This window comes from Macaca mulatta, chromosome 15 (genome assembly GCF_049350105.2).
Source record: "Macaca mulatta isolate MMU2019108-1 chromosome 15, T2T-MMU8v2.0, whole genome shotgun sequence".
Classification (NCBI taxonomy): Eukaryota; Metazoa; Chordata; class Mammalia; order Primates; family Cercopithecidae; genus Macaca; species Macaca mulatta.
Genome location: NC_133420.1, coordinates 63,608,054 through 63,621,066, shown reverse-complemented (window position 1 = coordinate 63,621,066; position 13,013 = coordinate 63,608,054). Strand labels below are relative to the sequence as shown.

General features: G+C 41.1%; 1 protein-coding gene across 1 annotated transcript in view; it reads left to right on the top strand.

Moving 5' to 3' along the window:
• LOC144334634 (olfactory receptor 13C7-like) overlaps positions 1-614 on the top strand; it is a 143,846-nt gene extending 143,232 nt beyond the window's left edge. Inside the window, exon 4 of the mRNA XM_077965780.1 lies at positions 241-614. Coding sequence (XP_077821906.1) covers positions 241-439 — 199 coding nt within the window. The 3' untranslated portion in view covers positions 440-614. The remainder of the gene's footprint in view (positions 1-240) is intronic.
• The last annotated feature ends 12,399 nt before the right edge of the window (positions 615-13,013 follow it).

Genomic DNA, 13,013 nt, shown 5'->3' with positions numbered 1-13,013 from the left:
GACTCCTGGCTGATATCACCACAGCAGAGGAGTTCTTGGCCCATCTGCCCTGAGGGAAGGGAAGAGACTAAACGTGGTCAGTTGCCTGCCCTTCTATGGGGACAATATCATCAACCACTTGACCTGTGAGGTCCTGGCTGTCCTGAAGTTGGCCTGTGCTGACATCTCTATCAACGTGATCAGGCAAAAGGCCTTCTCCACCTGCTCTGCCCACCTCACAGTTGTGGTTGTCTTCTACAGGACCACCCTCTTCACGTATGGGAAACCCAAATCGAAGGACCCACTGGGGGCAGACAAGCAGGATTTTGCAGACAAACTCATCTCCCTCTCCTATGGAGTGGCCACCCCCATGCTGAACACCATCATCTACAGCCTGAGGAACAAGGGCCTGAAGGCTGCTGTGAGGAACCTGGTATTTCAGAAACCCCTAACTGAGTGAGTGACTGTCAAGATCCCAGGTGGCCAGAACATATGATCTCTAAGCGCCTCACTGTGCTCATGGAGAAATGATAACTCCGAGGAAAGAAGGGACTTTCCCAAGGTCCAGGCCGTGAACCATGGGACTAGGACGAACAAGTAAACTGAGTTTCCCTGTTGTGTCACAGGTAATGGAAGCTTCTATCAAAGGACCTGGAGGGAAAGTGCCTCTACATCTGTACTTTTAGTTTCCCATTGCCCCATTTCCTCACCTATCTATTTTTAATTTTTTGGCCTTGAATACATTTTTGGGTTACTACAAATCCTTTAGACATGAGAGTAGGCCTAATTGGAACCAAAGAAACAAAGCAATGAAGAAGCAAACAAAAAACCCAAATGAACTAATGGCAAGACATGGCAGTGTGGGGGCAGTGGGCTGGCTGTTGGAGCCCCTCTGTGGCCTCAGCTGTCTCTCTCCCTTGCTGGAAGCTAGTTTTAGGCTTCATGGCTTTGAGGTCCTTTCAAAGTTGACCTTCCTAGGCAGTGATTCTAGCCACAGGACCTTGAGTATTGTGGTGTATTAGGCCATTCTTGTACTACTATAAAGAAATACCTGAGACTGGGTAATTTATAAAGAGAAGAGGTTTAACTGGCTCATGGTTCTGCGACTATACAAGCATGGCTCCAGCATCTGCTCAGCTTCTGGGGAGGCCTCAGGGAGTTTTTACTCATGGCAGAAGGTGAAGTGGGAGCAGGCACTTCACATGGTCAAAGCAGGAGTGAGTGAGAGAGAGAGAAAGACAAAGGGAGAGACAGAGCAGGCAGGAGGTGCCACACTTTACAACAACTGAATCTTGGGAGAACTCACTATCACGAAGATAGCACCAAGCCATAAGGAATCTGCCCATGATCCAAACATCTCCCACCAGTCCCCAGCTCCAGCACTGGGGATTACAATTCAGCATGAGATTTGAGCGAGGACAAATATCCAAACTATATTATGTGGAAATACCACTGGCCATCCAAATTGAATTATTATAACAGCAGCTTCTAGCACTTCCAGAGAAAATTAGATAGCTGTTCAAAGAGCATCTGAGGGGAGGGAGTGGAGAGGCAGCTGCTCAGGTCAGCTTAGACCGTAGAGTGCTCTCAGCCCAGGCCAGGCAGCCTGACACCTGCCTTCCAAGTCCAACCCTGATACTACTTCCTGCTGCTGAGCACTTGGCTAAGTCTCCCTCCCTCTCTGGGCCTTGATTTCTTTGTCTGTAAAATGAGAGGGTATAGCCTATGCCTCTCACTAGACAATACAACTGGAGACTGCCCAGACAGGAGGAACTTGTGGCTCACACCCCCCACCCGCCACTCTTTGATTAGGTCTCCTCTGGAGTCACTCCTCCATTCATTCCTCCACAGTTCATGAGCAATTGTTCCTAACTTCTAGTGCCACTTAGAGACTTGGGTGGCCGGTTGCAGCTCTAGCTACCTGTGCCTATTGCAAACCTGCCACCTGGTGGACACTGCTGAAGCTGACAATTGAAATTTCTGCAAGCTCCTGAGATGGGTGCTTCTCAAACTTGAATGTTTTCATGACTCATCTGAAAATGTGGATAAGGATTCGGTGAGTCTGAGGTAGGGTCTGAGATTCTACATCTCTAACAGATTTCCAGGTAATGTCTATGCTGCTGAACTCTGCAGGCCACGCTTTGAGAAGCAAGGCCCTAGAAGATTTGGGACCAGGGCAGAGGGGTTGAAGGAAGAGGCAGGCTAGGAAGACTTCCTCGCGCAAGTCTCCTCCTGTGGGCCAAGCCCTTGGGCATCACCAAGCCTGTGAGGTGTTCACCAGCCTGGCAAATTCCCTCACAGCAAAAGCCTAAAATGTCAATGCTTTTAAGTCTCTGGGGGGGCAGATTTCACTTAGTTTTTGGCCTTTGAGTATCCCTTAGTTTCTGGAAAGCTCATCAATACCTTTTAAAAAAATGTTTTTAGATTTTATTCAGCATGTTCAGTTATGTTCCACACTCAGCAAGATGAGAATACTCAGAGAATCTAATTGTTCATGCTGCCAGAAGAGGCACCCTTGACCAGTGTGGTTTTATATTCCCAAAATCAAGTTGCCCAGTTGTTCCCCCTATTCAATCAATAGTTTCATTAATTCATGGGGATGAACAAAGACTCCCTAGAATAAAACATTTGGTTTTCTCGTAGAGTGTCAAGTTAGACAATAATCTTAAAAATTGGGCTTTCTGGCTAGGCATGGTGGCTCATACCTGTAATCCCAGCACTTTGGCAGGCAAAGGCAGCAGGATCGCTTGAGGCCAAGAGTTTCAGACCAGCCTGGGCAACATGGCGAGACCCCATCTCTACAAAAAATTTTAAAACTAGCTGGGTATGATGGCACATGCCTGTAGTCCCAGCTACTTGGAAGGCTGGGGCAGGAGGACCACTTGAGCCAGAGGTTCAAGGCTGCACAGAGTGCACCTTGATTGCACCAATGCACTCCACCTGTTGTCAACAGGATCACCATGGTGAATGATGGAGTGACCCCATCACTAAATCTTTCCATTTAATGGGTCAAGGTCATTGAATGGAAAGATTTAGAACAAATGGGAATATTAGGCACATCTTCAGGGGTCCATTGTATCAGCAGAGTCAAGGCAGGCCCAAGCCAGTTGGGCGTTGATATTTCTGGAGCAACTGGAGAGTCATATGGGGAAAAAATGAACCTTGACCTTTACTTCACACCATTCACAAAACTTCACTTGAAATCAATCATAGACCTAAATGCTTAAGCTAGAACTATAGAAAGTCTAGAAGAAAACATAGGAGAAAGTCTTTGTGACCTCAGAATAGGCAAAAGTTTCTTAAGATGCAAAAAAGCATGAACCCTAAAGGAAATAAGTGCCAAAGTGGACTTCACCAAAGTTTAAAACTTTTGCTCTTCAGACAATACCATTAAGAAAATGAATGGGTAAGCAACAGATTGACAGACAATAGCTGCAATGCATATATCTGGTAAAGGACTTGTATCCATAATATGTAAAGAACTTTTACAATGCAATAATATGACAGTCCCCCAAAATGAGGGAAAGATTTGAACCGATGCTTCACAAAAGAGTTTCACAAAAGATTTATAAATGTCCAAGAAGCACATGAAAATTGTTCAACATCATTTGTCACTATGGAAAATGAAATTAAAACCACAATGAGATTTCACCATACACTCATTGGAATGTCTAAAATTTTAAAGACTGACAACACCAAGTGTTATGGAGGATATGTAGCTGCTAGAACTCTCATACATTGCTGATGAGAATGTAATAAGGTACAATCCTTTGGAAAACAGCTACTGGTTTCTTATGAAGTTAAATATACACTTCCTTGAGACAGTAGTTCAAGTCTTCAGTTGTTCTGTGTTTTCTTAGATTCTGTATTTGTCTATTTCACATCCATTAATTTCAGGGCCAAACTAACAACCAAAGTTGTTTACATTTCCTCTGAGATCCAGAGCCTATACTCTGAATCACCTCCTTATCTAACTCACATACCAACCAATATTTCCCTGCCCTAAACCACCCAGGGCCATGTATTGGACAACCAGAGACCACCCTCATAGCCCAGAGCCCACATATTTTTCAGTCCTATGCTGTCTACCCACACCTGCCCTGTCTTTCCCATGGAAACTCTAATAGAGTCTCTGGCCTAGGCTTTCCCCTCACTCTTGCTTCTGCCTCCTGAAAAAACCTTGGTGCTTCCCCATATGGCCCCAGCATGGTATGGTGTGACCTCTCCTCTTGGGAAATGTAAGTAATAAAAATCTTCTTTCAAAGGCATTGGCCTCCATGTATCTCCACTCGTTCATCTACATAAATTAAGATGCCTTGAGTACATCTTGAGACATGAGTGTTTACACAAAAGAAATAAAAATACATCCACACAAAGATGTGTATACAAATCCTCATAGAATCTTTATTCATAATAGCCCCACATTGAAAATAACTCAAATATCCATCAATAAGTCAAAAGATAAACAAATTGAGGGCCGGGCGTGGTGGCTCAAGCCTGTAATCCCAGCACTTTGGGAGGCTGAGACGGGCGGATCACGAGGTCAGGAGATCGAGACCATCCTGGCTAACACAGTGAAACCCCATCTCTACTAAAAAATACAAAAAACTAGCCGGGCGAAGTGGCGGGCGCCTGTAGTCCCAGCTACTCAGGAGACTGAGGCAGGAGAATGGCGTGAACCCGAGAGAAGGAGCTTGCAGTGAGCTGAGATCCGGCCACTGCACTCCAGCCTGGGCGACAGAGCCAGACTCAGTCTCAAAAAACAAAAAAAAAAACAAAAAAAAAAACAAAAAAAAAAAAACCAATTGAGGTACATCCATACAATGGAATACTACCCAGCAATAAAAAGGAACAAAATACCCAAAAATTGCTAAGACATGGGATTATCTCAAAAACATTGCACTAAGTGAAAGAGGCCAGACACAGAAGAGTCCATGGTGTATGACTGGAATTCTAGAAACGTCATAGCTAATATATGGTGACAAAAATCATACCAGTTGTTGCCTGGAGCCTCGGGAGGTGGTGGGGTTGATTGCAAGGGTATGAAGAAGCTTTGGGGAGTGGTGGGAATATTTTATATCTTGATTTTGTGATGGTAGTCACAAAAGTGCATACATTTCTTAAGACCCATAGAACTGAGTCTTAGAATGGGTACTTTTACTATTATTATTATTATTATTATTATTATTATTATTATTATTATTTGAGACAGCGTCTCACTGTCGCCCAGGCTGGAGTGCGATGGCACGATCTCGGCTCACTGCAAGCTCCACCTCCTGGGTTCACACCATTCTCCTGCCTCAGCCTCCCGAGTAGCTGGGACTACAGGCGCCCGCCTGCACACCCAGCTGATTTTTGTATTTTTTAGTAGAGACGGGGTTTCACCATGTTAGCCAGGATGGTCTTGATCTCCTGATGTCGTGATTCTCCTGCCTCGGCCTCCCAAAGTGCTGGGATTACAGGCGGGAGCCACTGCACCTGGCCTAGAATGGGTACATTTTATTGTGTGCAAATTATACCTCAGTACAGTCAATTTTTTAAAAAAGAAGCAACTTCTTTCTTCAGTTCTCATTCTTATCTGAATTGTTATGTGTAATTTTTTAGCTGACTGAACTAGTAATTTTCTTTAGCTTATACACTGTCCCCACCCTAATTCTCATTTCAAATAGTTCTAAAATGTAGCCAAGTGCAAATAGATATAAAAATGTGGTCAAGTGCAAAATAAGAGACATAAATATAGTGGAGAAAGAAATATAGGTCAGTTTTTGCAGAAAACCCATTACAGTATTTCTAAAAATTAACCGGAAAACTATTAGCAGTAATATGAGTTCAGAAAAGTTAGAAAATAGAAATAAGTTCCCCAAAATCTATTGTATTCCCACATACCTACATATATGTTCCTGTGTTCAATACACAACAACACAAACCAAGAACCAAAAAAAAAAAAAAAAAACCAAAACAAAACAAGGAATACTATTGTATTCATAATAATTACAAATATCAAATCATTGAGAATAATCATAATTCCAGACATGACAGATCGAGTCAAGAATAAAAGCATAAGACTGTTTTCTTTTTGTTTTTATTTATTTTTTTTTAGAGACAGAATCTTGTTGTGTTGCCCAGCCTGGATGGAGCACAGTGGTACCATCACAGCTCACTGCAACTTTGAACTCCTGAGGCTCAAGCTATCCTCTGGCCTCAGCCTCCCTCAGCTAAGACCACAGGCACACACACACTATGCCTGGTATAGATAGATAGACAGACAGACAGAGACAGACAGATAGATAGATTTGGTAAAGTTAGGCATACACACACACACACACACACACACACACACACACATACATATATATATTTGGTAGAGTTAGGATCTTGCTATATTGCCCAGGCTGGTCTCAAACTCCTGGCCTCAAGCAATCCTCCCGCCTGGACCTTCCAAAGTATTGGGATTGCAGGTGTGAGCCACTGCACCCAATCAAGACTAGTATAAGAGTATAAAGGAAAGCAGGGGGATTGGCCAGGGATTTGGGGAAAGAATTACAATAAAAGTGACCTTTATTCCTAAAGTAGAAGCTCTCAAATTGTAACAAACAAAAAGCTTCTTTAATATGGCTGGGCTTGGTGGCTCACACCTGTAATCCCAGCACTTTGGGAGGCCGAGGTGGGCAGATCACTTAAGGTAAGGAGTTCAAGACCAGCCTGCCCAACATGGTGAAACCCATCTCTACTAAAAAAAAAAAAAAATATATATATATATATATATATATATATATATATATATATATATATATATATATATGTATATATAACTTAGCCGAGTGTGGTGGCATATGCCTGTAATCCCAGCTACTCAGGAGGCTAAAGCAGAAAAATCGCTTGAACAAGAGAGGCAGAAGTTGTAGTGAGCAGAGATCACACCACTGCACCCCAGCCTGGGTGACACAGCAAGACTCTGACTGAAAAAAAAAAAACAAAAACATAAACAAAAACAAAAACAAAAACGAATGTCTTTAATATACATATTGCTGGGCTCTGTCCCCAAAGATTCAAATTCCACTATGTTTGAAGTAGGGCTTATAGGAAATCTGGCCTTGTAAGCACAGTTATTTGGTGTTTTAAATGATCCAAAAGACTCTACTGAACACCATAAATTACTAGTGAAGAATAATGGAACAATACAAGGACCTTCTGAAGATCACAATGTCAGATTCTTCCTACCAGATTTGAAGTTATGTACGAGGTAACAATTATTGAACTATACACCATTGGATTTTTGTTTTGCAAAATCATTCATATTCATGATACCAGAAAATGAATCCAAACTGTAAGAATTTAATACATATACATCAGACCAAAATTAATAGCTTAAAGAAGGAATCATGTTTTAATAAATAGTGGAACAGCAACAACATTCAATTGAATGAAGGTTGCCTTTGATCCGTACATCACACTATACACTTCCATAAATTTCAGCTGGATTAAACAACAAATGCTGTTATGATTACAAAAAGCTAAAAAAGAACACAATGACATATTTAAACCAGCTGTGGAACAGAGTGTGATTCATTATTCTGGGAGAGAAAAAGGGTATCAGAATTAAAATAGATATGTTCAAACATACATTATACAAAACTCTGGAATAATACAACCTGATTAAACAAAAATCTAACTTTTCCCCAATGGAGGTTTGTCACATCCCACAAGTAGTTAATTTGAGTTTCTTTAAAAATACAGATATTCTAAATAACATTTAATATGCAAGACAATGGACATACACAAAAGTGTTCTATTTTTCAATTTTTGACATACTAGAGGCTACTACCACATTAACATTTGTTCTGTCTAATTGACTCACTTTTGATTAGAACTTGGAATAATTATTTTCCTGCCATCTCTGTGCAATCTTCTTTAAAAGTCCTTGATTCGAAAAAAGTGTGGCTCTGCACTTATCTTTTCTCTTTTTTCTGTTTATTACCAGAACAGATTCAGACGTGAAATGATCTTTCTTTAATCCAAGCCTATGCACAGAGCTCACGTAAAATTATGCAAAGAAGTACAAATATGTGCTGTTCTCAATTAAGTGTTGGGCAAGGCTATGAATCATCTGCTTGGTGTATGTTCTTTTTATGGCATCATGGCCAACTGCACAATAGCAAGTGAACACGTCACACAAAAATAATACGTATTATAAATAGTATCAGGATTAACCACAAATTTTGGTTGCTACTACCTTATAAATAGCATCAAGATTAAAAGTGAGTTTTGGTTGCTACATCTTTGATTCTTTTAAATGTGTGATAAGGAATTCGAGCAGCTATCATATCTTATTAGTGAATCAGGTTTTTCAGATTTTTAACATCTAGCATTTTTTAAATTAATAAACTTTTTTAGCACACTTGGGTTCACACTGAGTGGAAAGTACAGGGAGTTCCCACATATCCTCTGTCCTCACATATGCACAACCTCCCCCACTATCAACCTTCTGCAACAGAGTGGTACATTTGTTTCCATTGGTTAACCTATATCAACACATTATCACCCCAAATCCCTCATTTGCATTAGGGTTTACTCTCGGTGTTATACATTCTATGGGTTTGGTGTTATACATTCTATGGGTTTTGACAAGTGTATAATGACATATATCTACCATTACAGTATCATGCAGATTAGTTTCACTGCCCTAAAAATCCTCTGTGTTCTGCCTTTCATCCTTCCCTTCCCCCAACCCCTGGCAACCACTAATCATTTTACCATCTTCACTGTTTTACTTTTTCCAGAATGTCATATAGTTGAAATCATAAAGTATGGAGGCTTTTCAGACTGGCTTCTTTCACATAGTAATATGCATTTAAAGTTCCTTCATGTCTTTTCATGACTTAATAGCTTTTTAGCACTGAATAATATCCCATAGTCTGCATGCACCAAAGTTGTTGTCTTTTTTTCCTCCATTCACCTGCTGAAGGACATCTTGGTGGCTTCTAAATTTTGGCAATTAGGACTAAAGCTGCTATAAACATCTGTGTGCAAGTTTTTATGTGGACATAAGTTTTCATGAACCAATATTTAAACAGAAATTTATCAGCGCTTCATTTTCAAGATACCATCTTAATTTAAATAAAGAGTTGTGTGGGATTGCAAGGTAAGTTATTTCAAAAACTGTGACCATTTGCAAGGTACTCATCTCTATGAATCAGGATTTTCTCTATGGCAGGCAACCAAAGAGAAAATGCATAAATAAATTGGAAACTGAAACTTGTGTGACTGCAACAGTCATCCATAATTCCAGAATTCAAGTTTTTATATTTATCAAAATCTTACTCATTGTCTTTGAATTCTCATTCATTGTCTTTGAACTGTCATTCACTGTCTTTGAACTAAATAATTGCTATAAATTTGAACTTATAAAATAAGTATAGCAATATAACACAACTTTTTTCTGGTTTATACAGCAGAACTCTAAGATTTTGTTGGGAAAAAATGATTCTATAGTTAAAAAAATAACAAATAGGGCCGGGCGCGGTGGCTCAAGCCTGTAATCCCAGCACTTTGGGAGGCCGAGACGGGTGGATCACAAGGTCAGGAGATCGAGACCATCCTGGCTAACACAGTGAAACCCCGTCTCTACTAAAAAATACAAAAAACTAGCCGGGCGAGCTGGTGGGCGCCTGTGGTCCCAGCTACTCGGGAGGCTGAGGCAGGAGAATGGCGTGAACCCGGGAGGCGGAGCTTGCAGTGAGCTGAGATCAGGCCACTGCACTCCAGCCTGGGCGACAGAGCGAGACTCCATCTCAAAAAATAAAATAAAATAAAATAAAATAAAATAATAGTTTTAAGTTCAAAAATTGCTAAAATAAACAGCCAAAGAGAGTAAAGAATGGCGGGGGTGGGGGGGCACGTATTTTATATTCACAGGCTCATGTCTTTAGAGGGCTTATTGGAAGCTGGCAGGATATTGTACCAGCATCATAAGCTGGGGTCTCAATGGTGAATTTCATAACATGTGGGTGTTGGATGCCTAGGGCTTCTCTTCCTCCTCTTAGATCTTACTGTAGGGATCAATGAGGATGTTAGATATGCCAATTCTGCTCCAAGGCACAGGGACCCTTCGTTCTCCAAGGCCTTACTCCCAGTTATTAAATTAACCGTGAACATGACACACTAGCAATTGGAAAATGTCTCTGGTTGGTAGTTGCTTTCAAGCAACCACTTCTAGAAGGGTTGATCAAATCTTCAATGGACAGTTAGTTGACTCTGCACATCCCCTTCCTGCCGAATGACTAAAACTAAATCTCAGTGAGTTCAGTGGGATCTCAGTTTAGTCAAGGCCTCTCACAAACCCCTCCCCAGCTTTGAGAGGTCTATATAGAGCCAAAGCCAGCAACTGGGACTGGAGAAGAAGACAGGACATCTGGTCCTCAGTCATTATCATCAATCCCTGTTGACATCTGCATTCTCATCTGGTATCCATTTATACAGACGATTCAAATAACAGATGCAGCCTCCTCATCCCAATCTTGAGGTCGCTTCAGGCTCTCAGCTGTCTCCTACCTTACATTTCTTGAGGGGCACAGAAAACATTTGGCTGCTCTTCTGTGTGGAGCATGAAACAGGACACATTTGCAGCGATTTCTACTCTATACCCACATCGTATTAAGTGCAGAGGAATTTTATGAGGTCTGTCATTTCCTGAGCTCCACATGGTAAGGAGAATCAGATCCCCTCCTATCTCATAGTCTCAAGACTTTCTGGGGGTTCTATGTCCCACCCCACTGCATCAGAAGAAGGAGACCAGAGACCCCTTCTTCTCCTCCAGTGGCTCTCCTTCTCCCACATCAGAGGGAATCAAATTGCTGGGGACTGAGGGGGTAGGAGGGACTATGTCTGACTAATCATAGTATTCTTCCGTGTCGTTCTTCATACAAATATTTTAAGCTCTCAGCTATAAAATAGACGAGGTTCTGATATTTCAAAGGCTTTTTCTCTTTAAAGCCATTGTCTGCCTGAAATTTTAAGTGTATGTTTTTTAAAACCAAGAGCTAGGAATTGTCCTCTTTGACTATTTTTCTACTCTAACGATCATCTCTGAAGATATGAATGCCTTACCTCATGTTTTAGTTCTAATGAAGGAATTACTGGGAACAGAAAATACATTAATATTTCATGAACTTGTCCTATTGTACATATATGGAATCAGATGCCGTAAAGTCTTAGTTAACTGACTCAAAATGGACCTCTTCCTTATTAAGCTAGGTCAATTCATTATGATCAAATATGTTCAGGCTAAGCAAAGTCAGAAAAAGTATTTCCATTAAAGATTGGCTTTAGAAATTTACTATGCACAAGTTCTAAAAACAATACTCCTATTTAATTAAAATTACTTAAAAATCTGCCATATTCTTAATTTAAGAAGTTTCTCTTTCTGAAACAGATTCAGGCTCTGCTGCAGGAAGCAATTAAGAAATGAGGATAGTTGGCCAGGAACGGTGGCTCACAGCTACAATCCCAGCACTTTGGGAAGCTGAGGCTGGAAGATCTCTTGAGCCCAGGAGTTCGAGACCAGCCTGGGTAACATAGTGAGACCTTGTCTCTACAAAAAATTTAAAAAATTAGCCGGGCATGGTGGCACACGCCTGTTGTCCCAGCTACTCAAGAGGCTGAGGCAAGAGGATCACTTAAACCTGGGAGGTTGAGGCTTCAGTGAACCATGATCATGCCATTGCACTGCAGCCTGGGTGACACAGCAAGACCCTATCTCATAAAAAAAAAAGTGTGTGTGTGTGTGTGTGTGTGTGTGTGTGTATAAAAGAAATAAGCATAGTCTATAGTCTCAGACAAAAATCTCTGCCCTCATGAAGTAGGGAAACAAATAATAAACGAGCAACACTTTGGGAAAGTAAGTAGTATATTTTATAATATTGTATATTAGAACCTATTAATATATTAGAAGGTAATCATGGCTTTTAAAAATGTAAAGTGTGAAAGGGGAGAAGAAGTTCAGAGGTGGGGTTGAGTTGTGATTTTTAAGAAAGGCAATTAAGGAAGGCCACTTGAGTTAAGACCTAAAAAAGAAAAGGGAGAGTATAAAACTATCTGGGAGAAATTAATTCCAAGCAGAAAGAACTCCAAGCACAGGGGTCCTGAGGCAGGCGTTACAGGGAGCAGTTAGGGAAAGGCCCTGAGCAAGATTGGCTGGAGGTGATGGCTGGACAAGACAGAAAAGTAGGAAATGAAGTCAGAGATATAAAAAGAGGAGGAAAGGTGCAAGACCTTGAGAACCATGGTTTTTTGGCTCAAAACAAAATCATTGGTAAGTAACATTTTTAAAATGTCTTACTCATCTCTAAGCATTAACCTTTTTTTAGAATGAAACATAATTACTCTTATAGTGCCTAAAATTGCATATTTGGGCTGGGCATGGTGGCTCATGCCTGTAGTCCCAACAGCTTGAGCGGCCCAGGTTGGAGGATTGCTTGAGTCCAGGAGTTTGACAGGACTGGCAAACATAGCAAGACCACATCTCTACAAAAAATAAAATAAAATAATTAGCTGAGCATGATGGCATGCACGTGTAGTTCCAGCTATTCAGGCAGCTGAGGTGGGAGGATCACTGAAGCCCAGGAGTTTGAGGCTGCAGTGCCCCGTGGTTGTGCCACTGCTCTCCATCCTGGGCAACAGAAGGACACCCTGTCTCAGGAAAAACAAAATTACATTTGTGGTTCACTTTGGGCTCACATATGTAATTTTAAGTTTTCCGATGGCTACATCTTAAAAAGTAAAAAAGAATAAGAGTAGATACATGTTTTTATACCTTTGTCGAAACCCACAGAATGTACAACACCAAGGGTGAATCCTAATGTAAACTATGGACTTCGGTTGATGATGTGTCAATGTGGGCTCATCAGTTGTAATAAATGTACCATTCTGGTGCAGGATGCTGACAGTGGGAGGAGGTTATACATATGTGGGGGCAGGGACTGTCTACCCTCTGTACTTTCCACTCAGTTTTGCTGTCAACTTAAAACTGCTCTAAA